This window comes from Fringilla coelebs, assembly GCF_963513975.1.
Source record: "Fringilla coelebs genome assembly, chromosome: 39".
Lineage (NCBI taxonomy): Eukaryota > Metazoa > Chordata > Aves > Passeriformes > Fringillidae > Fringilla > Fringilla coelebs.
Window position 1 is genome coordinate 228,331 of NC_140065.1, and position 25,292 is coordinate 253,622.

At 52.4% G+C, this 25,292-nt stretch overlaps 1 protein-coding gene across 1 annotated transcript in view; it reads right to left on the reverse strand.

Annotated features, from left to right (window-relative positions):
- Nucleotides 1-25,292, reverse strand: part of ABCF1 (ATP binding cassette subfamily F member 1) — a 30,672-nt gene continuing 5,380 nt past the window's right edge. Inside the window, exons 8-26 of the mRNA XM_084224517.1 lie at nucleotides 24,568-24,627; nucleotides 23,518-23,601; nucleotides 22,870-22,950; nucleotides 21,894-22,019; nucleotides 19,893-19,993; nucleotides 17,734-17,819; nucleotides 16,012-16,151; nucleotides 15,129-15,277; nucleotides 13,433-13,516; nucleotides 11,757-11,881; nucleotides 10,000-10,112; nucleotides 8,141-8,312; nucleotides 5,756-5,830; nucleotides 4,825-4,895; nucleotides 3,148-3,180; nucleotides 2,148-2,316; nucleotides 1,295-1,359; nucleotides 1,005-1,077; nucleotides 1-457 (exon numbers count right to left, since the gene is read on the reverse strand). Coding sequence (XP_084080643.1) covers nucleotides 291-457; nucleotides 1,005-1,077; nucleotides 1,295-1,359; nucleotides 2,148-2,316; nucleotides 3,148-3,180; nucleotides 4,825-4,895; nucleotides 5,756-5,830; nucleotides 8,141-8,312; nucleotides 10,000-10,112; nucleotides 11,757-11,881; nucleotides 13,433-13,516; nucleotides 15,129-15,277; nucleotides 16,012-16,151; nucleotides 17,734-17,819; nucleotides 19,893-19,993; nucleotides 21,894-22,019; nucleotides 22,870-22,950; nucleotides 23,518-23,601; nucleotides 24,568-24,627 — 1,974 coding nt within the window. The 3' untranslated portion in view covers nucleotides 1-290. The remainder of the gene's footprint in view (nucleotides 458-1,004; nucleotides 1,078-1,294; nucleotides 1,360-2,147; nucleotides 2,317-3,147; nucleotides 3,181-4,824; nucleotides 4,896-5,755; nucleotides 5,831-8,140; nucleotides 8,313-9,999; nucleotides 10,113-11,756; nucleotides 11,882-13,432; nucleotides 13,517-15,128; nucleotides 15,278-16,011; nucleotides 16,152-17,733; nucleotides 17,820-19,892; nucleotides 19,994-21,893; nucleotides 22,020-22,869; nucleotides 22,951-23,517; nucleotides 23,602-24,567; nucleotides 24,628-25,292) is intronic.

Below are 25,292 nucleotides of genomic sequence, written 5' to 3' on the forward strand. Positions count from 1 at the left end.
CTCTGGGGGTCACTCTGATGGTCACTCTGAGGGTCACTGTGGTCACTCTGGTGCTGACCACACCACACTGACCATGCTGACCACACCCACATACCACACCCACACAGACCACGCCCACTCCACCATTGCTCCACCACCATTTATTCCTCTCTCTGCCCCCTGCTGGTGACTGCGTGTAACTGCGGCCGTGGCTGCGGTCACTCGGGTGGTCACTGCGGTCACTCTGCTGGTCACTCCGGTCACTCTGGTCACTGTGGTCACTCTCCTGGTCACTGTGGTCACTCTGGCGGTCACTCCCGGGGCCGGTGCACCACCACCTCGCCCAGGGCCTCCAGCACCTCCCGTTTGTAGTCGTCGAAGTCGCCGTCGATCTGGCTCAGGCCCTGCTCCTCCACCACCCACAGCTGGCAGTTGGTCTCGGTGATCAGCCGGGCGTCATGGCTGACCACGATCACCGCTGTGACGTCAGCGTGACGTCAGCGTGACGTCATAGCTCCGGGGTTCGTTATTGGGGGGGTTTTGGGGGGGTTTTTGGGGGGGATTTTGGGGCATCCACCCCCCACAGTTGGTCTTGGTGATCAGCCGGGCGTCATGGCTGACCATGATCACCGCTGTGACGTCACCGTGACGTCAGCGTGACGTCATCATTTGGGGTCCATTAATGGGGTGGGGTTGGGCCTTGTTTGGGCATTTTTGGGGCATTTTTTAGAGCATTTTTTGGGAATTCTTATGGTGTTTTTGATGCATTATTATGTATTTTGGATCCATTTTTGGTCCATTTTGGGTATTTTGGATCAATTTTTGGGCATTTTGGATCTATTTATGGGGATTTTTTTGGGTATTTTCGATCCATTTTTGGGCATTTCCCTCCCCAGTCTTTGGGGAATTTCCCCTCCCCCTAATTCAGATTTTCCCCTCCCCCTCCCCATTTTCAGGATCCCTCTCCCCGTTTTTTAGATGTGACGTCACCGCCATGGCCCCGCCCACCCCGGCCCCGGCCCCACCTCCTTTGTACTCGTTGATGGCGTCGGCCAAGGCGTCGATGGATTCGATGTCCAGGTTGTTGGTGGGCTCGTCCTGGGGGCCGAGGGGCGCTCAGGTGAGCTCACACCTGGCCACGCCCCTCACGGCACGGCCACGCCCCTCCCAGAGTGGCCACGCCCCTCCTGACCCCACCCAGGCCACACCCAGGATGGGAAAAGGAAGTGGGGAGGGGTCGAGGGGTCACGCAGGTGAGCTCACACCTGCCCCCGCCCCTCGCAGGCCCCGCCCCTGGCAGGCCCCGCCCCCTCACCAGGATCAGCACGTCGGGCTCGCGGCAGGAGAGCTCAGCAAACACCACCCGGGCCTTCTGCCCGCCTGCGGGAAGGGCGGGGCTTAGCCACAGGCCACGCCCACCATGGGCTAGCCACGCCTTCTGTGTGCCAGCCACGCCCTCTCTGGTGGTGGCCACACCTCTCCTGGTTATAACCACATCTCCCGAGCTCTAGCTGCACCTCTCCACGCTAGCCACACCCTCCAGCTGCAAGCCACGCCCTCCCCATTGCTCCCAGGAATAAACCACACCCTCTAGACACTAGCCACACCCTCCAGACACTAGCCACACCCTCCAGACACCAGCCACGCCCTCCCCACTGCTCCCAGAAATAAGCCACACCCACCCAGATACTAGCCATGCCCGCCAGATATTAGCCACACCCTCCCAGGTGTTAGCCACGCCCTCCCAGGTTCTAGCCATGCCCTCCCTATCGCTCCCAGGTGCTAGCCACGCCCTCCTAGGTGCTAGCCACGCCCTCCGAGGTACTAGCCACGCCCTCCAGACAGTAGCCACAACCTCCCAGGCGCTATCCACGCCCTCCCAACCACTTCTAGGTACTAGCCACGCCCACCCAAGTACTAGCCACGCCCTCCAGACACTAGCCACGCCCTCCCAGGTGCTATCCATGCCCTCCCAACCACTTCTAGGTACTAGCCACGCCCACCCAAGTACTAGCCACGCCCTCCAGACACTAGCCACGCCCTCCCAGGTGCTATCCATGCCCTCCCCACCACTCCCAGGAACTAGCCACGCCCTTCCAGGTACAAGCCATGCCCTCCCCGTGCCCCCATGTGCCGGCCCCGCCCCCTGGCGCGGCGGCCCCACCCACCCGAGAGCTTGGCGATCTGCAGGGTGTGGGCGTGGCCCTCGAGGCCGAAGCGGCCGAGGCAGCGCCGCGCCTCCTGGTGGGGGAGGTTGAAGCTGCGCTGCAGGAACTCGGCCGCCGTCTCCTCCAGGCGCAGCTGCTCGGCCGCCTGCTGGTTAAAGAACCCCACCTTCTGCAGGGGGAAAGGGGGCGGGGTCAGGGACACGCCCACCGGCCACGCCCACCCACCTCTGACCTGCCACACCCACCCCAGAGCAGCCACACCCACCCCATAGCAACCCCACCCATCCCCCACTGCTGGGTAAAGAACCCCACCTTCTGCAGGGGGGAAAAGGGGCGGTGTCAGGGACACGCCCACCGGCCACGCCCACCCATCCCTGACCTGCCACACCCACCCCAGAGCAGCCACACCCACCCCAGAGCGGCCACACCCATCCCCCACTGCTGGTTAAAGAACCCCACCTTCTGCAGGGGGAAAGGGGGCGGGGTCAGGGACACGCCCACCGACCACGCCCACCCACCTCTGACCCGCCACGCCCATCCCTGACCTGCCCCACCCATCCTCCACGGCTGGTTAAAGAACCCCACCTTCTGCAGGGGGGGAAAGGGGCGGGGTCAGGGACACGCCCACAGGCCACGCCCACCTACCTCAGAGCAACCACACCCACCCCAGAGCGGCCACACCCATCCCCCACTTCTGAACCCCAGGTGAGGATGGGGCGCGGTCAGGGCCACACCCACCCCCACAGGCCCCCTCCCCCACCCCAATGCTTCTTCAGAAGGTGCCGCTCCAGGTGAGGCCACGCCCATCTCCATTAGGCCACACCCCTTCGTGACCACACCCTTTTGTGTTGGGAGGTGAAGCCACGCCCTCAACCCCACCTCTAATCCCTGCCCCTTCCCTATTGGGTGATGGTGCCACACCCATTTAGGCCCAACCCCTTCCCCACCAATTAATGCCACGCCCGTTTAGGCCCCGCCCCCTGTGGCCCCGCCCCTTTACCAGCCGATGGTTGCGCCTCATCTGCCCCCGGAGCTGCGGAGGAACCGGGGGAGAAAGGGTTAAAAAACCCCAAATTTGGGGGAAAAATTCCCCATTTTGGGGCTTTTCCCTCCCCTTTTCCTGTTCCCGCCCATTTCCCCCCCGTTTCTCTCCCCTTTTCTCGATCCCAGCCGTTTTCCCCCATTTTTGTTCCCTTTTTCCCATTCCCGCAGTTTTTTCCCCATTTCGTCTCCCTTTTCCCAATTCCAGCCGTTTTTCCTCCCGTTTTCTCCCTCCCTTTTCCCGTTCCCCGCCCATTTTCCCCCCCATTTCCAGTCTCCCTTTTCCCGTTCCTGCCCATTTTTCCCCATTTCCAGTTTCCCTTTTTCCCGATTCCGGCCGGTTTTGCCCCGTTCCCACTGTTTTTCCCCATTTTTCTCTCCCTTTTCCTGTTCCCGTCGGTTTTCCCCCGTTTCTGGTGTGTTTTTTTCCCATTCCCGCTGTTTTTCCCCATTTTTCTCTCACCTTTTCCCATTCCCGCTGTTTTCCGCCCGTTTTTCCCTACCTTTTCCCATTCCCGCCCATTTTCCCCCCATTTCCAGTCTCCCTTTTCCCGTTCCCGCTGTTTTTCCCCGTTTTTCTCTCCCTTTTTCCCGTTCCCGCCGTTTTCCCCCCCGTTTTTCCCTCCCTTTTTCCCATTCCTGCTGTTTTTCCCCATTTCCAGTCTCTTTTTTCCCGATTCCTGTGGTTTTCCCCCCATTTTTCTCTCCCTTTTTCCCGTTTCCATCGGTTTTCCCCCCATTCCCGCCCATTTTCCCCCGTTCCTGTCCCTTTTTCCCGTCCCCGTCCCTTTGCCCCCATTTTTCCCCCCTTTTTCCCATTTCCCGCCGTTTCCCCCCCATTTTTCCCTCCCTTTCCCCATTCCCATCCCGTTTCCCCCTCAGTTTTTCCCGTTTCCGCCGGTTTTCGCCCCGTTTCGGTACCGGTGTCAGGGCCCCGGTCAGCAGCTGCAGCAGGGTGCTCTTCCCGTTTCCCCCCATTTTTGTTCCCCTTTTCCCGTTCCCTGTGGTTTTTCCCCATTTTTGTTCCCATTTTTCCCATTTCCGCCGTTTTTTGCCCCATTTCGGTACCGGTGTCAGGGCCCCGGTCAGCAGCTGCAGCAGGGTGCTCTTCCCGTTTCCCCCCCGTTTTTCCCTCCCTTTCCCCATTCCCGTCCCTTTTTCTCCCATTTTTCCCTCCTTTTCCCCGTTCCCTGTGGTTTTTCCCCATTTTTGTTCCCATTTTTCCCGTTTCCGCCGTTTTTTCGCCCCGTTTTGGTACCGGTGTCAGGGCCCCGGTCAGCAGCTGCAGCAGGGCGCTCTTCCCGTTTCCCCCATTTTTCCCTCCCTTTCCCCATTCCTGTGGTTTTTCCCCCCGTTTTTCCCTCCCTTTCCCCATTCCCATCCCTTTTTCCCCATTTTTGTTCCCATTTTTCCCATTTCTGCCGTTTTTCGCCCCGTTTCGGTACCGGTGTCAGGGCCCCGGTCAGCAGCTGCAGCAGGGTGCTCTTCCCGTTTCCCCCCGTTTTTCCCTCCCTTTCCCCATTCCCATCCCGTTTTTCCCCATTTTTCCCTCCCTCTTTCCCGTCCCCGTCCCGTTTTTCCCCCATTTTTGTTCCCATTTTTCCCATTTCTGCCGTTTTTTCGCCCCGTTCCGTACCGGTGTCAGGGCCCCGGTCAGCAGCTGCAGCAGGGTGCTCTTCCCCACCCCGTTGGGGCCCACGATGCAAACTGGGAACGGGGGAGGGGAATTAGGGGAGGGGGCCCTGAGACCCCCGAGACCCCCGGGATGTTTGGGGCCCTTTTGGGGTTTTGGGGCCATTTTAGGGCCGTTTTGGGGCCATTTTTTTTGGGGTTTTGGGCCATATTCGGGGATTTGGGGCCGTTCTGGGTCCGGTTGGGGCCGTTTTTGGGGCCATTTGGGGCTTTTGGGGCCATTTTGGGGTTTTGGGGTTGGTGTTTTGGGGCCACTTGGGGGTTTTGGGGCCGTTTTGGGGTCATTTTAGGGTTGTTTTGGGGTCATTTTGGGGCCTTTTTGGGGCCATTTTTTGGGGTTTGGAGCCATTTTTGGGGTTTTGGGGTTGGTGTTTTGGGGCCATTTTGGGGCCGTTTTTGAGGTTTTGGGGTCATTTTGGGGCCTTTTTGGGGCTGTTTGGGGCCATTTTGGGGCCGTTTTTGGGGGGTTTGGGGCCATTTTTTGGGTTTTGGGGCCATTTTTGGGGTCATTTTGGGGCCGTTCTGGTGCCATTTTTTGGGGTTTGGGGCCATTTTTGGGGTTTTGGGGTTGGTGTTTTGGGGCCATTTTGGGGCCATTTGGGGCCCTTTTCAGGTTTTGGGGCCATTTTTAGGGCTGGTTTTTGGGTTTTGGGGTCATTTTGGGGCTGTTTTGGGGCTTTTGGAGCTGTTTTTGCGGTTTTAGGGCTGTTTTGGAGGTTTTGGAGCCATTTTGGGGCCGTTTTGGGGCTGGTTTTGGGGTTTTGGGGCCATTTTTGGGGTTTTGGAGCTGTTTTGGGGCTTTTGAGGCCATTTTTGGGGTTTTGGGGTGTTTTTGGGGCTGTTTTGGGGTTTGGGGGCCGTTTTTGGGGTCCCACCTCGGGATTCCATGTCGATGCCAAAGTCCAGGTTCCGGAACAGCAGCTCCTGGCCCTCGTAGCCAAAATCCACCCCTGGGTTTGGGGGGAATTTGGGGTTTTTGGGGGAAAATTTGGGATTTTTTCTGGGGGGAGAATCCCCCTTTAAACCCCCCCTTAAATCCCCCAAACCTCCCCCTCAAAACCACTAAAACTTCCCAAAAATCCTCCCAAATTCCCCCAGAACCCCCCAAAAAAAACAAAATCCCCCCCAGACCACCCCCAAACCCCCCAAATCCCCCAAAATCCCCCAAATCCCCCAATCACCTCCCCAAAACCCCCCAAAAATCCCCCCCAAAACCTCCCAAAAATCCCAGAAATTCCCCAAAAATCCTGGATTAAAAACCCCCAAAACCCCCTGAAATCCCCCCAAAACCACTCAAATCACCCCAAAATCCCCCAAATCCTCCCCCAAATCCCCCCCAAATCCCCCCCAAATCCACCTCAAACCATTCCAAAACCGCCCAAACCCCTTCAAAATCCTCCCAAAAATCCTCCAAAAATCCCCCAAAAAACCCCCAAAAATCCCAGATTTTTCCCCCAAAACCCCCTGAAATCCCCCTAAAATTCCCCAAAACCCCCTGAAATCCCCCCAAAATTTCCCAAAATCCCCTGAAATGACCCCAAAACCCCCAAATCTGGTTCTGACCGTGCAGGCCGAGCACGGGGGGGCTGAGGGGGGGCGGGTTGGGGAAGGTGAAGCGCACGGAATATTCCCGGGGCTGAAATCCCCAAAACCTCCTGAACCCGCCCCAAAACCCCCTGAAATCCCCCCAAAACCACTCAAATCACCCCAAATCACCCTAAAATCCCCCAAATCCTCCCAAAAATCCCCCCAAATCCCCCCCAAACCACTTCAAAACCGCCCAACCCCCCCTCAAAATCCCCGCAAAATCTCCCAAAAATCCCCAAAAAACCCCCAAAAAATCCCAGATTTTTCCCCCAAAACCCCCTGAAATCCCCCCAAAATTTCCCAAAATCCCCTGAAATGCCCCCAAATCCCCCAAATCTGGTTCTGACCGTGCAGGCCGAGCACGGGGGGACTGAGGGGGGGCGGGTTGGGGAAGGTGAAGCGCACGGAATATTCCCGGGGCTGAAACCCCCAAAACCTCCTGAAACCGCCCCAAAACCTCCTGAAATCCCCCCAAAACCACTCAAATCACCCCAAAACCACTCAAATCACCCCAAAATCCCCCAAATCCTCCCCCAAATCCCCCCAAAATCCTCCTCAAACAATTCCAAAACCTCCCAAAATCCCCCCAGAGAGCCTCGAAAATCCCCGCAAAATCTCCCAAAAATCGCCTAAAAATCCCCAAAAAATCCCCAAAAATCCCAGAATTTTCCCCCAAAATTTCCCAAAATCCCCTGAAATGACCCCAAACTCCCCAAATCTGGTTCTGACCGTGCAGGCCGAGCACGGGGGGGCTCAGGGGGGGCGGGTTGGGGAAGGTGAAGCGCACGGAATATTCCCGGGGCTGAAACCCCCAAAACCTCCTGAAACCGCCCCAAAACCCCCTGAAACTGCCCCAAAACCACTCAAACCACCCCAAAACCACTCAAATCACCCCAAACCACCCCAAAATCCCCCAAATCCTCCCAAAAATCCACCCCAAAATCCTCCCCAAATCACTCCAAAACATCCAAAAATCCCCACAGACATCCTCTGAAATCCCCCAAAAATCTCCCAAAAAACCCCAAAAAATCCCAGAATTTTCCCCCAAAACCCCCTGAAATCCCCCCAAAACCACTCAAATCACCCCAAAATCTCCCAAATCCTCCCAAAAATTCCCCCCAACTCCCCCTCAAACCACTCCAAAACCTCCCAAAATCCCCCCAGAGAACTTCAAAAATCCACCAAAAATTGCCTAAAAATCCCCCCAAAATCCCAGAATTTTCCCCCCAAATTTCCCAAAACCCCCTGAAATCCCCCCAAAATTTCCCAAAATCCCCTGAAATGACCCCAAAACCCCCAAATCTGGTTCTGACCGTGCAGGCCCAGCACGGGGGGGCTCAGGGGGGGCGGGTTGGGGAAGGTGAAGCGCACGGAATATTCCCGGGGCTGAAACCCCCAAAACCTCCTGAAACCGCCCCAAAACCTCCTGAAATCCCCCCAAAACCCCTCAAATCACCCCAAATCACCCCAAAATCCCCCAAATCCTCCCCAAAATCCCCCCAAATCCTCCTCAAACCACTCCAAAACCTCCCAAAATCCCCCCAGAGAGCCTCGAAAATCCACCAAAAATCCACCAAAAATCGCCTAAAAATCCCCAAAAATCCCAGAATTTTCCCCCAAAATTTCCTAAAATCCCCTGAAATGACCCCAAACTCCCCAGATGTGGTTCTGACCGTGCAGGCCGAGCACGGGGGGGCTGAGGGGGGGCGGGTTGGGGAAGGTGAAGCGCACGGAATATTCCCGGGGGCGCCGCAGCAGCTCCGGAGCCTCGGCCGAGCCCTCGGAGGGCGCCCGGCGCCGGCACTTCTGCTGCTTGCGGGTCAGCGCCTCCTTGGTCTGCTTCTCCTGGGATTTGGGGAAAAATCCGGGGAATTTGGGGTTTTTAAATTTTTTGGGGGGGATTTTCGGGGAGTTTTGGGTTTTTTACGGGGAATTTTTGGGGTTTTCAGGGGCAATTTTCGGGTTTTTGGGGGCAATTTTGGGGTTTTTTTGAGGTTTTTCCTGGGCTTTTGGGAGGGTCAGGGCTTCCTTCGTCTGCTTCTCCTGGAATTTGGGGAAAAATCCAGGGAATTTGGGATTTTTAAACATTTTTTCTGGGATTTTCGGGGATTTTTGGGTTTTTTACGGGGAATTTTTGGGTTTTTTGGGGGCAATTTTGGGGTTTTTTGGGGTTTTTTTCTGGGGTTTGGGGAGAGTCAGAGCCTCCTTGGTCTGCTTCTCCTGCAAATTTGGGGCAAATTCAGCTGAATTTGGGGGTTTTTGGAGTTTTTGGAATTTTTTTCTGGGAATTTTGGGGTTTTTACGGGGAATTTTGGGGGGTTTTGGGGGCAATTTTGGGGTTTTTTGGGGCAATTTGGGGGTTTTTTGGAGATTTGGGAGGGTCAGAGCTTCCTTCATCTGCTTCTCCTGCAATTTGGGGAAAAATCCGGGGAATTTGGGACATTTTTACATTTTTTCTGGGATTTTTGGGTTTTTTACGGGGAATTTTTGGGTTTTTTGGGGGCAATTTTGGGGTTTTTGGGGGCAATTTTGGGGTTTTTTGGAGGTTTTGTGGAGATTTGGGAGGGTCAGGGCTCCCTCCATCTGCTTCTCCTGGAAATTTGGGGCAAATCCAGGGAAAATTGGGTTTTTTTTCTGGGATTTTCTGGGAATTTTGGGTATTTAACAGGGAATTTTGGGTTTTTTCAGGGTTTTTCCAGGATTTTCAGTGAATTTCAGGGATTTTGGGGAATTTTTGGGCTCAAAACCCGGGGATTTTGGCTCCAGATCCGGAGAATTTTCAACCTCAAATCCCAGAAATTTTGGGGCCAAAATTCCAGAGATTTTAGGGATGAAATTCCAGGGATTTTGGGGCTCAGATCCTGAGAATTTTTAAGCTCAAATCCCAGAGATTTTGGGCTGAAATCACAGGAATTTGGGGCTCCAATCCCAGGAATTTTGGGGACTTGGGGGAATTTTGGGGTTTTTTGGGGTTTTTGGAGGGATTTGGGGTTTTTTTTGAGGATTTTTTTGGGATTTTGGGTGTTTTGGGGTTTTTTTGGGGGGGATTTTGGGGTTTTTGGAGGGATTTTGGGCATTTTTTTGAGGATTTTTTTTATTTTGGGGTTTTTGGGGGGATTTTTGGGGGATTTTGGGGTTTTTGGAGGGATTTGGGTTTTTTTTAAGGAATTTTTGGGGACTTTAGGGTTTTTTTGGGGATTTTTTTTTGATTTGGGGGTTTTTTGGGGGGATTTTTTTGGGATTTTGGGGTTTTTTTGAGGATTTTCGGGGGATTTTGGATTTTTTTTGAGGATTTTTTTGGATTTTGGGTATTTTGAAGGGTTTTTTTTGATTTGGGTTTTTTTTGAGGATTTTTTTTTTTAATTTTGGGGATTTTGAGCATTTTTTGGGGGATTTTGGGGTTTTTATGGGGATTTTTTGGGGGATTTTGAGGATTTTTTGGGGATTTGGGGGGTTTTTTTGGGATTTTTTTTTGATTTTGGGTTTTGTTGAGGTTTTTTTTTTGGATTTTGGGGTTTTTGGGAGCCCTCACCGCCTGCTTGGTGGATTTCCCCCCGGCCTTGAGGTCCCTCAGTTTCTTCTCCTGCTTCTCAAATTGTTTCAGCAGCTCCTTCTGCTTCTGCTGGTACATCTTCTTAAAGGTCACTGCAACCCAGAATTTTCCAGAATTTTCAGGGATTTTTGGGAATTTGGGGCCGTTCCCAACCCCCCCAATTCCCATTTCCCCTTTTTATTTTTGTTTCCTCCCAACATTCCCAATTTTCCCCTTCAATTTCTCATTTTCTCCCTCTTTTATTCCCAATTTTCCTCCTTTATTCCCAAATTTCCTCCTTTATTCCCAATTTTTCCCCCCATTCCCCTTTTTTCTCCAATTTCCCCCCATTTCCCCCTTTTTTCCCCATTTCCATTCCCAATTTTCCCAATTTCCAGCCCCATTTTCCCTCCCTTTTTTCCTATTTCCCCCCTTTATTTTTTCCTGATTTTTCCACCCAAAATTCCCAAAGTCTTCTTCCATTTTTCCCCCATTTTTTCCCCCATTTTTCCCTGTTTTTCCCCCGTTTTTCCCCCATTTTTCCCCATTTTCCCCCATTTTTTGACCGTTTTCCCCCAGGTTTTTTCCCATATTTCCCATTTTTTGATTTTTCCCAAATTCCCATTTTTTCCCCCCAAACCTGACTGTAGTTTCCCCGGTAGTAGTGCAGTTTCTGCCTGTCCAGCTGGATCAGCTCCCATTTTCCCCCCATTTTTCCCCATTTTTCCCCCATTTTTTCCCCGTTTTTCCCCGGGTTTTTTCCCATATTTCCCATTTTTTGATTTTTCCCAAATTCCCGTTTTTTCCCCCCAAATCTGACTGTAGTTTCCCCTGTCCCAGTGCAGTTTCTGCCTGTCCAGCTGCCTCAGTTCCAATTTTCCCCCCGTTTTTTGGCCGTTTTTCCCCATTTTTCGTCCGTTTCTCCCCGGGTTTTTTCCCATATTTCCCATTTTTTGATTTTTCCCAATTTCCCGTTTTTTCCCCCCAAATCTCACTGCAGTTCCCCCTGTCCCAGTGCAGTTTCTGCCTGTCCAGCTGGATCAGCTCCCATTTTTTCCCGTTTTTTTCCCCATTTTTTGGCCGTTTTTTCCCGGTTTTTTTCCCATATTTCCCAATTTTTGATTTTTCCCAATTTCCCAGTTTTTCCCCCCAAATCTGACTGTAGTTTCCCCGGTCCCAGTGCAGTTTCTGCCTGTCCAGGTGAATCAGCTCCCATTTTCCCCCCATTTTTCCCCCATTTTTCGGCCGTTTTTTCACCGTTTTTTCCCCATTTTTCCCCGGGTTTTTTCCCATATTTCCCATTTTTTGATTTTTCCCAATTTCCTGGTTTTTCCCCCCAAATCTCACTGCAGTTCCCCCTGTCCCAGTGCAGTTTCTGCCTGTCCAGGTGGCTCAGCTCCCATTTTCCCCCCGTTTTTCCCCGTTTTTTCCCCATTTTTCGTCCGTTTTTCCCCGGGTTTTTTCCCATTATTCCCATTTTTTGATTTTTCCCAATTTCCCGGTTTTTCCCCCCAAATCTCACTGTAATTTCCCCTGTCCCAGTGCAGTTTCTGCCTCTCCAGCTAGCTCAGCTCCATCCCCCCATTTTCCCCCTGTTTTTTCCCCATTTTTCTCCACATTTTAGCCATTTTTCCCCATTTTTTCCCCATTTTTTGGCCGTTTTTTCCCCATTTTTCCCCGGGTTTTTTCCCATTTTTCCCACTATTCCCATTTTTCCCATTTTTCCCAATTTCCCGTTTTTTCCCCCCAAATCTGACTGTAGTTTCCCCGGTAGTAGTGCAGTTTCTGGCTGTCCAGGTGGATGATGTCGGTGCAGACGTCGTCCAGGAACCCCTGGTCATGTGACACCACCAGCAGCGTCTTCTTCCAGCTCTGCAGGTAGCTGGGGGGGAACAGGATTTGGGGCAAAAAACTCGGATTTTGGGAAAAAACCAGGGATTTGGGGCAAAAAACTCGGATTTTGGGAAAAAAACAGGGATTTGGGGAAAAAAAACACGGGATTTGGGGAAAAAAAACAGGGATTTGGGGCAAAAACCACGGATTTGGGGCAAAAAACTGAAATTTGGGGAAAAAACCTGAAATTTTGGGGGGAAAAAACCACGGATTTGGGGCAAAAAACCGAAATCTGGGAAAAAACCCACAGATTTAGGGGAAAAAAACCACGGATTTGGGGCAAAAAACCAAAATTTGGTGAGAAAAAAAATGGATTTGGGGGAAAAAACCCGGGATTGTGAAAAAAAACCCATGGATTTGGGGCAAAAACCTGAAATTTGGGGGAAAAAACCACAGGGTTTGGGGAAAAAACCATGGATTTGGGGCAAAAAACTGAAATTTGGGGCAAAAAACACGGGGTTTGGGGGAAAAAACCCGGATTTTGGGGAAAAAAACACGGGTTTTGGGAAAAAAACACAGGGTTTGGGCAAAAAACACGGATTTTGAACAAAAACCACGGAGTTTGGGGGGGAAAATGGGGATTTGGGGGGAAAAACCAGAAATTTTAGAGGGAAAAAGTGGGAATTTGGGGGGAAAATGGGGATTTTAGAGAGAAAAAAGGAGAATTCTGAGGGAAAAACGGGAATTTTTGGGGGAAAACTGAAATTTGGGGGGAAAAGTGGGAATTTTAGAGGGAAAAAATGGGAATTTGGGGGGAAAAGGGGGATTTGGGGGGAAAAAACCTGAAATTCCGGGGGGAAAATGAGAATTTTGGGGAAAGACTCAGGAATTTGGGTGGAAAAAGTCCTAAAAATTTTTTTAAAACCCCAAAAATTCCCCCCCCCAAAAATAAATAATCCCCCAAAAATTCCCAAAAGCCCCCGAAAAATTTTTTAAAAAATCCCCAAAAATAAGACTAAAAAAATCCTTAAAAAAAAAAAACCAAAAAAAATTTTAAAAAGCCAAAAAACTCACCAAAACCAAAACAAATAAACCAAAGAAATCCCCCCCCAAAAATTCTAAAAAAATCCTAAAAAAAACCCCAAAAATAATTTTTAAAATGCCAAAACACTTCCCCAAAATTACAACAAAAATCCCCCCAAAAAAACACAAATAAAATCCCCCAAATCCCCAAAAATTCCCCTAAAACAACAAAAAAAATCCTTTAAAAAACTCTAAAAAAATCCTATAATAACCCCCAAAAATAATTAAAAAAATCAAAGAATTCCCCAAAATTACAACAAAAATCCCCAAAAAATCACAAAAAATTCCCCAAAAATAAAACAACAACAACAACAAAAAAATCCCTTTAAAAAGTCTAAAAAATCCTAAAAAAAAACCCCAAAAATAATAAAAAAAAGCCAAAAAATTCCCCAAAAATAAAACAAAAAATCCCCGAAAAATCTAAAAAAATTCTTTAAAAATCCCCAAAAATTCACAAAAAATCCCAGAAATTCCAGAATGTTCTCCCAAGGTTCCCAACCCCCCCAGGTGGCCTCACTTGTTGAGCCAGATGACGGCGTTCAGGTCCAGGTGATTCGTGGGCTCGTCCAACATCAGCAGCGTCGGCTCCAGGAACAGCGCCCTGAAAAACACACCTGGCACTCACCTGGGGGCACCTGGCACAGTTGGCACCCACCTGGCACTCACCTGGGCACACCTGGCACAGCTACGCACACCTGGCACTCACCTGGGCACTCACCTGGGCACACCTGGCACAGGTGGGCACACCTGAGATACACCTGGGCACACCTGGGGGCACCTGAGATACACCTGGGCACACCTGGGCACTCAGCTGGGCACAGCTGGGCACAACTAAGGGCATCTGGGGGAGCTGGGATGCACCTGAGATACACCTGGGGGCACCTGGGCACACCTGAGACACACCTGGGCACAGCTAAGATACACCTGCGCACACCTGGGCACTGACCTGGGCACACCTGGGGACACCTGAGATACACCTGGGCACAGCTGAGGGCACACCTGGCACAGCTGGGCAGAACTGGGGGCACTTGAGATACATCTGAGGAGAACTAGGCACACCTGGGCACACCTGGAGAAGCTGGGATACACCTGGGATTCACCTGGGCACTGACCTGGGCACACCTGGGGGCACCTGAGATACACCTGGGGGCACCTGGGCACACCTGGGCACAGCTGGGCACTGACCTGGGCACACCTGGGGGCACTTGGAGCTCACCTGGGCCCACCTGAGCTCACCTGGAGCCCACCTGGTCCCACCTGAGCTCACCTGGTCCCACCTGGGCACACCTGAGCTCACCTGACCAGGCTGACGCGCATGCTCCAGCCCCCCGAGAACTCGCGGGTCGCTCTGCTCCCTGTTTCCATGGTAACACCAACCCCAGCCCCTCACCTGAGCCCACCTGAGCTCACCTGGACTCACCTGAGCTCACCTGGGCACACCTGAACTCACCTGGTCCCACCTGAGCTCACCTGGCCAGGCTGACGCGCATCCTCCAGCCCCCCGAGAACTTCCAGGTCGCTCTGTTCCCCGTTTCCATGGTAACACCAACCCCACCTGAGCCCACCTGAGCTCACCTGGTCCCACCTGGTCCCACCTGAGCTCACCTGGCCAGGCTGACGCGCATCCTCCATCCCCTCGAGAACTCGCGGGTTGCTCTGTTCCCCATTTCCATGGTAACACCGACCCCACCCCCTCACCTGAGCCCCCCTGAGCCCACCTGGTCCCACCTGGGCTCACCTGGCCAGGCTGACGCGCATCCTCCATCCCCCCGAGAACTTGCGGGTCGCTCTGTTCCCCGTTTCCATGGTAACACCAACCCCACCTGAGCCCACCTGGGCCCACCTGAGCTCACCTGGTCCCACCTGAGCCCACCTGGTCCCACCTGGGCTCACCTGGCCAGGCTGACGCGCATCCTCCATCCCCCCGAGAACTTGCGGGTCGCTCTGTTCCCCGTTTCCATGGTAACACCGACCCCACCTGAGCCCACCTGAGCCCACCTGGTCCCACCTGAGCCCACCTGGTCCCACCTGAGCTCACCTGGTCCCACCTGGGCTCACCTGGCCAGGCTGACTCGCATCCTCCATCCCCCCGAGAACTTGCGGGTCGCTCTGTTCCCCGTTTCCATAGTAACACTGAGCCCTGGAGCCCCCCAGCCCCTCACCTGGAGCTCACCTGGTCCCACCTGAGCTCACCTGGTCCCACCTGAGCTCACCTGGCCAGGCTGACGCGCATCCTCCAGCCCCCCGAGAACTTGCGGGTCGCTCTGTTCTGCATCTCGGGGGTGAAGCCCAGCCCGGCCAGGATCCGTCGGGCCTTGGCCTCGGCGGCGGCGGCGCCGATGGCGCGCAGCTCCTCGTACACCTGCGCAGGTGAGCCTCACCTGGGGGGCTGCCCGGGGCCCGCCTGGGCTCCACTGCCCCCCCCAGTTGGATCCAAAAGGATTTAATCCCCCCCAGGGTTGGTTTGATCCACCCCAGGTGTGCCCAGGTGTGCCCCAGGTGTGCCCAAATGTGCCCCAGGTGTGCCCAAGTGTGCCCCAGGTGTACCCCAGGTGCCCCCAGGTCTACCTCAGGTGTGCCCAGGTGTGCCTAGATCTATACCAGGTACCCCCAGGTGCATCCCAGGTGTGCCCAGGACTATCCCAGGTGCCCCCAGGTCCATCCCAGGTGCCCTCAGGTGCCCCCAGGTCCATCCCAGGTGCCCTCAGGTGCCCCCAGGTGTATCCCAGGTGTGCCCAGCTCTATCCCAGGTGTGCCCAGCTCTATCCCAAGTGTGCCCAGCTCTATCCCAGGTGTGCCCAGGTGCCCCCAGGTGTATCCCAGGTGCCCCCAGATGCCGCCAGGTGCCCCCAGGTGTGCCCAGGTCTATCCCAAGTGTGCCCAGCTCTATCCCAGGTGTGCCCAGGTGCCCCCAGGTGTATCCCAAATGCCCCTAGATGCCCCCAGGTGTGCCCAGGTCTATCCCAGGTGTATCCCAGGTGTGCCCAGGTCTATCCCAGGTGCCCTCAGGTGCCCCCAGGTGCCCCCAGGTCTATCCCAGGTCTATCCCAGGTGTGCCCAGGTGTATCCCAGGTGTGCCCAGGTGTGCCCAGGTACCTTCTCCAGCCTCTCTGCGGCCGTGTCGTCGCCGCTCTCCAGCAGCCCCTGCAGGCGCCGCTCCTCGTCCAGGAGCCGCAGGCGCTTGGTGTCGGCACGGAGCACGGCCTGGACGGCAGGTGTGTCATCAGCCAGCACCTCTGGGACAGGTGAGAGACAGGTAAACACACAGGTGAGACAGGTGAGACACACAGGTAACACACAGGTAACACACAGGCACCGCTCCTCCTCCAGGAGCCGCAGGCGCTTGGTGTCGGCGCGGAGCACGGCCTGGACGGCAGGTGTGTCATCAGCCAGCACCTCTGGGACAGGTAAACACACAGGTGAGACAGGTGAGACACACAGGTAACACACAGGTAACACACAGGTAACACACAGGTAACACACAGGTAACACACAGGTAAGACACAGGCGCCGCTCCTCGTCCAGGAGCCGCAGGCGCTTGGTGTCGGCGCGGAGCACGGCCTGGACGGCAGGTGTGTCATCAGCTAACACCTCTGCACAGGTAAACACACAGGTGAGACAGGTAAGGGACAGGTGAGACACACAGGTAACACACAGGTAACACACAGGCGCCGCTCCTCGTCCAGGAGCCGCAGGCGCTTGGTGTCGGCGCGGAGCACGGCCTGGACGGCAGGTGTGTCATCAGCTAACACCTCTGCACAGGTAAACACACAGGTGAGACAGGTGAGGGACAGGTGAGGGACAAGTGAGACAGGTGAGACAGGTGAGACAGGTGAGACACACAGGGAACACACAGGTAAGACACAGGTAACACACAGGGGCTGCTCCTCGTCCAGGAGCCACAGGTGTCAGCGCGGAGCACGGCCTGGACGGCAGGTGTGTCATCAGCTAACACCTCTGCACAGGTGAGACAGGTGAGGGACAGGTGAGAGACAGGTGAGGGACAGGTGAGGGACAGGTAAACACACAGATAAGGAACAGGTGAGACACACAGGTAACACACAGGTAACACCCAGGTGCGTCATCACCCAGCATCTCTGGGACAGGTAAGCTCCAAAGTACATCCAGGTGTATCTCAGGTGTGCCCAGGTGTGCCCACGTGTATCCCAGGTGTATCTCAGGTGTGCCCAGGTGCCCCCAGGTGTGCCCAGGTGTATCCCAGGTGTGCCCAGGTGTATCCCAGGTGTATCTCAGGTGTATCCCAGGTGTGCCCAGGTGTATCCCAGGTGTATCCCAAGTGTATCTCAGGTGTGCCCAGGTGCCCCCAGGTGTGCCCAGGTGTATCCCAGGTGTATCTCAGGTGTGCCCAGGTGTAGCCCAGGTGTATCTCAGGTGTGCCCAGGTGTATCCCAGGTGTATCTCAGGTGTGCCCAGGTATATCTCAGCCCCCCCCAGGTGTGCCCAGGTGCCCCCAGGTACATCTCAGGTGTGCCCAGGTGTACCTCAGGTGTATCTCGGGTACGCCCAGGTGTGCCCACCTTGCTCGCAGAGCAGCACGTCGATGTTGGGGGGGATGCTCAGGTTCCCTCCAGGTGTATCCCAGCCCCCCCAGGTGTGCCCAGGTGTGCCCAGGTGTATCCCAGATTTGCCCAGGTGCACCCAGGTGTACCCAGGTGTTCCCAGGTGTGCCCACCTCGCTCGCAGAGCAGCACGTCGATGTTGGGGGGGATGCTCAGGTTCCCCCCCAGGTGTATCCCAGCCCCCCCAGGTGTGCCCAGGTGTGCCCAGGTGTATCCCAGGTGCCCCAGGTGTGCCCACCTTGCTCGCAGAGCAGCACGTCGATGTTGGGGGGGATGCTCAGGGCTCTGTTGGCGATGTGCTTCAGCAGCGTCGTCTTCCCCTTCCTAAAAAACCCCAAAATCACCCCAAAATCACCCAAATCCACCCCAAATCCACCCAAAATCACCCAAAATCACAGAAATCACCTCAATTTCACCCAAAATCACCCAAAATCCACTCGAATTCACCCTAAATTCACCCAAATCCACCAAAACCCACCCCAAATTCACCCAAATCCACCCCAATTCACCCAAAATCCACCCAAAATCACCCAAATCCACCCAAAATTCACCCAAAATCCACCCAAATCCACCCCAAATCACCCAAATTCACCCAGAATTGACCCCCAAAATCCCGGATTTTTTTCCCCAAACCCCCAGAATGAGCCCTGCAATCCCAGATTGCCCAAAATCGCCGTTTTTCACCCCAAACGGACCCGTTGGGCCCCACGAGGCCGTAGCGGCTCCCCCGGTCCCTGAACTGCCTTAAAACCTCCAGAATTAACCCCAAAAACCCCAAAATTAACCCCAAAAATCCCAGAATTAACCCCTTAAGTCCCAGAATTAACCCCAAAAATCCCATAAATGACCCCAAAATCCCCAGAACAAACCAAGATTAAGCCCAGAAATGACCCCAAAATCCTGAGATTTTTGCCCCAAAACCCCCAGAATCAACGCCAAAAACCCCAAAATTAACCCCAAAAATCCCAAAATTAACCCCTAAAATCCCAGAATTAACCCCAAAAATCCCATAAATGACTCCAAAACTCCCAGAATTAACACCAAAAACCCAAAAATTAACCCCTAAAATCCCATTATTAATCCCTAAAACCACAGGATTAACCCCAAAAACCCCAGAATGAACCCCAAAAATCCCATTATTAACCCCAAAATTCCCAGAATAAACCCAGAACAAACCAAGATTAAGCCCAGAATTAACCCCAAAATCCTGAGGTTTTTGCCCCAAAATCCCCAGAAATGACCCAAAACCCCCAGAATTAACCCCCAAACCCCCAAAATTAACCCCAAAAATCCCATTATTAACCCCAAAAGCCCCAGAATGAACCCAGAACAAACCAGGATTAAGCCCAGAACTAAACCCCAAAATCTTGAGGTTTTTACCCCCAAAACTCCAGAATTACTCCAAAATTAACCCCAAAAATCCCAAAATTAATCCCTAAAATCCAATAAATGACCCCAAAACCCTCAAAATTAACCCCAAAACTCCCAGAATTAACCCCTAAACTCCCATCCTTAACCCCTAAAACCCCAGAATTAACCCCTAAAAACCAGAGAATTAACCCCAAAAATCCCGGATTTTTCCCCAAAAACCCCCCAGAATGAACCCTGCAATCCCAGATTGCCCAAAATCCCCGGATTTGGCCCCAAACGGACCCGTTGGGCCCCACGAGGCCGTAGCGCCTCCCCCAGGCCCTGAACTGCCTCAAAACCCCAAAATTAACCCCCAAAACCCCAAAATTAACCCCAAAAACCCCAAAATTAACCCCAAAAATCCCAGAATTAACCCCAAAAATCCCAGAATTAACCCCTAAAGTCCCAGAATTAACCCCAAAAAATCCCATAAATGACCCCAAAACTCCCAGAATTAACCCCAAAATCCCCAGAATTAACCCAAAACAAACCAAGATTAAGCCCAGAATTAACCCCAAAATCCTGAGGTTTTTGCCCCAAAATCCCCAGAAATGACCCAAAACCCCCAGAATTAACCCCCAAACCCCCAAAATTAACCCCAAAAATCCCATTATTAACCCCAAAAGCCCCAGAATGAACCCAGAACAAACCAGGATTAAGCCCAAAACTAAACCCCAAAATCTTGAGGTTTTTGCCCCCAAAACTCCAGAATTACTCCAAAATTAACCCCAAAATTCCCACAATCGACCCCAAAAATCCCAAAATTAATCCCTAAAATCCAATAAATGACCCCAAACCCCTTAAAATTAACCCCAAAACTCCCAGAATTACCCCCTAAACTCCCATCGTTAACCCCTAAAATCCCAGAATTAACCCCTAAAACCACAGAATTAACCCCAAAAATCCCGGATTTTTTCCCCAAACCCCCCAGAATAAACCCTGCAATCCCAGATTGCCCAAAATCGCCGTTTTCCGCCCCAAACGGACCCGTTGGGCCCCACGAGGCCGTAGCGGCGCCCGGCCACGATGAACAGGTCGGCGTTGACGTAGAGATCCTTGCCGTGGGCCGAGATGCTGAACTTCTCCAGCTGGAACGGGGCAAAAAACCCCAGAAACGGGAAAAAGGGGAAAAATGGGGGAAAAAACCCCAGAAACGGGAAAAAGGGGAAAAAACGGGGCAAAAAACCCCAGAAACGGGAAAAAGGGGGAAAAATGGGGCAAAAAAAACCCCAGAAACGGGAAAAAGGGAGAAAAATATGGGGAATAGGGAAGAAAAGGGGGGAAAAATGGGGAAAAAATGGGGAAAAAAAGGCGGGGAAATGGGGAAAAATGGGGGAAAATATGGAAAAAAAAGGGTGGGAAGTTGGATTAAATGGGGAAAAATAGGGGGAAAATGGGAAAAAAAGGGGGGGAAATGGGGAAAAAAAGGGGGAAATGGGGAAAAATGGGGAAAAATGGGGAAAAATGGGGGGAAAATGGGGGGGAAATGGGGAAAAATGGGGAAAAAATGGGGAAAAAATGGGGAAAAAATGGGGAAAAAATGGGGAAAAAATGGGGAAAAAATGGGGAAAAAATGGGGAAAAATGGGGAAAATGGGAGGAAAATGGGGAAAAATGGGGAAAAAATGGGGAAAATGGGGGGAAAATGGGGAAAAAATGGGAAAATGGGGAAAAATGGGGGGAAAAATGGGGAAAAAATAGGGGGAAATGGGGGGAAATGGGGAAAAAAGGGGAAAAATGCGGAAAAAATGGGGAAAAAATGGGGAAAAAATGGGGAAAATGGGAGGAAAATGGGGAAAAATGGGGAAAAAATGGGGAAAAAATGGGGAAAATGGGGAAAAATGGGGGGAAAATGGGGAAAAATTGGGGAAAATGGGGAAAAACGGGGGGAAATAGGGAAAAAAGGGGGGAAATGGGGAAAAAAAGGGGGAAATGGGGAAAAAAGGGGGGAAATGGAGAAAAATGGGGGGAAATGGGGAAAAAATGGGGAAAAAATGGGGAAAATGGGGAAAAGGAGTGAAAAAATGGGGAAATGGGGAAAAATGGGGAAAAAATGGGGAAAAATGGGGGGAAATGGGGAAAAAATGGGGGGAAAAATGGGGGGAAAAATGGGGAAAAATGGGGGGAAAATGGGGGGAAAATGGGGAGAAAATGGGGAAATGGGGAAAAATGGGGAAAAATGGGGGGAAAAGTGGGGGGAAATGGGGAATAATGGGGGAAAATGGGAAAAAAATGGGGGAAAGGGGTGGAAAACGGGGAAAAATGGTGAATTTTGAGGTTCCCCAGGTGAGTTTTAGTCCCGCCAGGTGTGCCCAGGTGAGTTCTGGGTGCCCCCATGTGAGTTCTGAGCCCCCTTCAGGTGAGTTTTGGGCGCCCCCAGGTGAGTTTTGGGCCCCCCAGGTGAGTTTTGGGCCCCCCCAGGTGAGTTTTGGGCCCCCTCAGGTGAGTTTTGGGCCCCCCCAGGTGAGTTTTGGGCCCCCCCAGGTGAGTTCTGGGCCCCCCCAGGTGAGTTCTGGGCCCCCAGGTGAGTTTTGGGTGCCCCCAGGTGAGTTTTGGGCCCCCAGGTGAGTTTTGGGCCCCCAGGTGAGTTTTGACCCCCCAGGTGAGTTCTGGGCCCCCAGGTGAGTTTAGGGTGCCCCCAGGTGAGTTCTGGGTCACCCCAAGTGAGTTCTGAGCCCCCCAAGGTCAGTTTTGCTCCCCCAGATGCCCCCAGGTGAGTTCTGGGCCCCCCCAGGTGTGTTTTGGGTGCCCCCAGGTAGGTTTTGGCCCCCCCCAGGTGTGCCCAGGTGAGTTCTGGGTGCCCCCAGGTGAGTTTCGCCCCCCCCCAGATGAGTTTTGCCCCCCCAGGTAAGTTCTGGGTGCCCCCAGGTGTGCCCAGGTGCCCCAGGTGTCCCCAGGTGAGTTCAGGTCCCCCCCAGATGAGTTCTGGGTGCCCCCAGGTGAGTTTTGCCCCCCCCAGGTGCCCCCAGGTGTGCCCAGGTGTGCCCACCTTGATGTCGGAGGCGTTCTCCAGCATGGCCTGGCGCGAGGACAGCTCGGCCTGCGACACCGCGAAGTCGCCCTCGCCCGTCATGGCCGCCGCCCGCAGCGACGCCACCTGCCGCTCAAACTCCGCCTGGGCGGGGCCACGGGGATCAGGCCACGCCCACAAAGGGGTGTGTCTATCAGGGACACGCCCAGCGTAGGTTATACCCACTAGGACACGCCCCCGTCATGGCCGCCGCCCGCAGCGACGCCACCTGCCGCTCAAACTCCGCCTGGGCGGGGCCACGGGGATCAGGACACGCCCACAAAGGGGTGTGTCCAGCAGGGGACACGCCCACAGCAAGATACACCCACTGAGACACGCCCCCCATCATGGCCGCCGCCCGCAGCGATGCCACCCAGTTATACCCCACCCATTAAGCCACACATAGATAGGCCACACCCACAAGGAGTCACACCCAGTTAGGCCACACCCACAGGGAATCACACCCAGTTAGGCCACACCCACAAACAGTCATACCCAATTAAGCTCCACCCATTAAACCACACCTAACTAGGCCACACCCACAAGGAGTCACACCCAGTTAGGCCACACCCACAAGGAGTCACACCCAGTTAGGCTCCACCCATTAAACCACACCTAACTAGGCCACACCCACAAGGAGTCACACCCAGTTAGGCCACACCCACAAGGAATCACACCCAGTTAGGCTCCACCCATTAAACCACACCGAGCTAGGCCACACCCACAAGGAGTCACACCCAGTTAGGCCACACCCATTAAACCACACCCAGTTAGACCACACCCACAAGGAGTTACACCCAGTTAGGCTCCACCCACTAAACCACACCTAGCCAGGCCACACCTACAAGGAGTTACACCCAGTTAGGCCACACCCATTAAACCACACCCAGCTAGGCCACACCCACAAACAGCCACACCCAGTTAAGCCCCGCCCCCCTCAGGCCCCGCCCCTCACCTGTTTCTTCATTTTCTTCTTCTCCTTTTTGCTGACTCGGGCGTCCGGCCCCGCCCTCGGCCCCGCCCCCTCCTCGTCCTCCTGGGGGGACCAAAAATTCCCAAAAATTCCAAAAAATCCCTAAAAATGTCCAAAGTGCCCCAAAAAATCCCAAACCACCCCGAAACAGCCCCAAAATATCCAAAAATACTAAAATTAGCCCAAAAAAAACCCAAAATTACCTTTAATAGCCCCAAAAAACCTCAAAATATCCCAAATTATCCCCAAAATATCCCAAACCACCCCAAAACATCCAAAAATGCCAAAATTAGCCCCCAAAACTCTAAAATAACCCTAAAATATCCCAAAATGTCCCAAAATACCCCAAAAATATTTCAAAATATCCCAAAATATCCCAAATATCCCCAAAATATCCCCAAAATATCCCCCCCAAAATTCCAAAGCGCTCTTAGAAATCCCAAAATTTCCCAAATTAACCCCAAAATATCCCTAAAATATTCAAAAATCCCCCCAAAATATCCCAAATTACACCAAAATTTCCCAAAATACCCCAAATTAACCCCAAAATATCCCCAAAATAACCCCAAAGTACCCCAAATAAACCCCAAATCCCCCCAACACCCCCAAAATCCCCCAATCCCCACTCACGTTCTCGCTGCCTTTCCGGGCTCCTTCCTCCTCTTCCTCCTCTTCCTCCTCCTCCTCCTCGTCCCTCAGGGCCCCGAATTTGTTCTGTCCCAAAATGGGGCAAAAAATCCCAAATTTGGCATCTCATTCCCCCAAAAATCTGAAAGTTTCTCCCACCACAAAATCCCCCCCAAAAAAACATAAATTTTCAGAGCTCACCTTTCCCAAAAACCCCAAAAAATGAAAAATTTGGGGTTTAACAACCCCCAAAATCAAAAATTTGGGGTCTAAAAACCCCCAAAAACCCCAAAAGTTAAAAATTTGGGGTCTAAAACCCCCGAAAACCGCAAAAAATCAAAAATTTGGGGTTTAACAACCCCAAAAACCCCAAAAATCCCAAAACCCCAAAATTTTGGGGTCTTGCCTCCCCCCCAAAACCCCAAAAATCAAAATTTTGTGGCCTCACTTTCCTCAAAACTCCCCCAAAACTCCCAAATTTTGGGGATTCCCCTCCCCAAAACCCCAAATTTTGGGGTCTCTTATTCCAAAAACCTCAAATTTTTGGGTCTCTTATCCCAAAAACCCCAAATTTTGGGGTTTCCATCCCCAAAAACTCCAAAGTTTTGGGTCTGAACCCCAAAAAAACCTCAAAGTTTGGGGTCTCACATGCCCTAAAACCCAAATAACCCCAAAAACAACCCCAAAAACCCCCAAAATCCCAAATTTTGGAGTCCTCAACCCCCAAAAAACCCCAAAAAACCCGAAAACCGAAAAAAAAAAAGAACCAAAAAACCCCAAAACCCCAAAATTCAGAACCCTCAACCCCAAAAATCCCAAAATTTGGAATCCTCAACCCCAAAAACCCCCAAAAACCCCCCCAAAAAAACCCCAAAATCCCAAAATTTGGAATCCTCAACCCCAAAAATCTCAAATTTTGGGATCTCCCACCCCAAAAAAACCCCAAATTTTGGGGACTTTCACCCCAAAACTGCCAAATTTTGGGGTCTTACTCCCAAAAAGTCCCAAATTTTGGGGTTTTTCCCCCAAATTCCCCCCAAATTCCCCCCTCACCTTCCTGCCCGGGGCCTCCTCGGAGCCTTCGGCCTCATCCTCATCGCTGGGGGGCCTCCCCTGAGGGATTTTGGGGACAAAAATGAGAAAATCCCAAAATTTGGGACATTTTGGGTCCCCCAAATGGGGAAGTGTTAAAAAATTGGGGAAAAAAAACAAAATTGGGGGGAAAAAAATCCCAAAACTGGGGGAAAAACCCCAAAATTGGGGAAAAAAATCCCCAAACTGGGGGGAAAAATCCCAAATTTGGGGAAAAATCCCAAAACTGGGGGAAAAAAATTTCCAAAATTGGGAAAAAAAACCAAAATTGGGAAAAAAAATCCCAAAATTGGGGTAAAATCCCAGAACTGGGGGGAAAAAAATCCCAAAATTGGGGAAAAAATCCCCAAAGTTTGGGAAATGTTAAAAAATTGGGGGAAAAAATCCCAAAATTGGGGAAAAATCCCAAATTTGGGGGAAAAAAATCCCAAAATTGGGGGAAAAATCCCCAAATTGGGAAAAAATTCCCAAAACTGGGGGAAAAAAATTTCCAAAATTGGGAAAAAAAAACCAAAATTGGGAAAAAAATCCCAAAATTGGGAAAAAAATCCCAAAATTGGGGGGAAAACATTTCCAAAATTGGGGGGAAAAAATTTCCAAAATTGGGAAAAAAATCCCAAATTTGGGGAAAAATCCAAAAATTGGGGAAAAATCCAAAAATTGGGGGAAAAAAATCCAAAATTGGG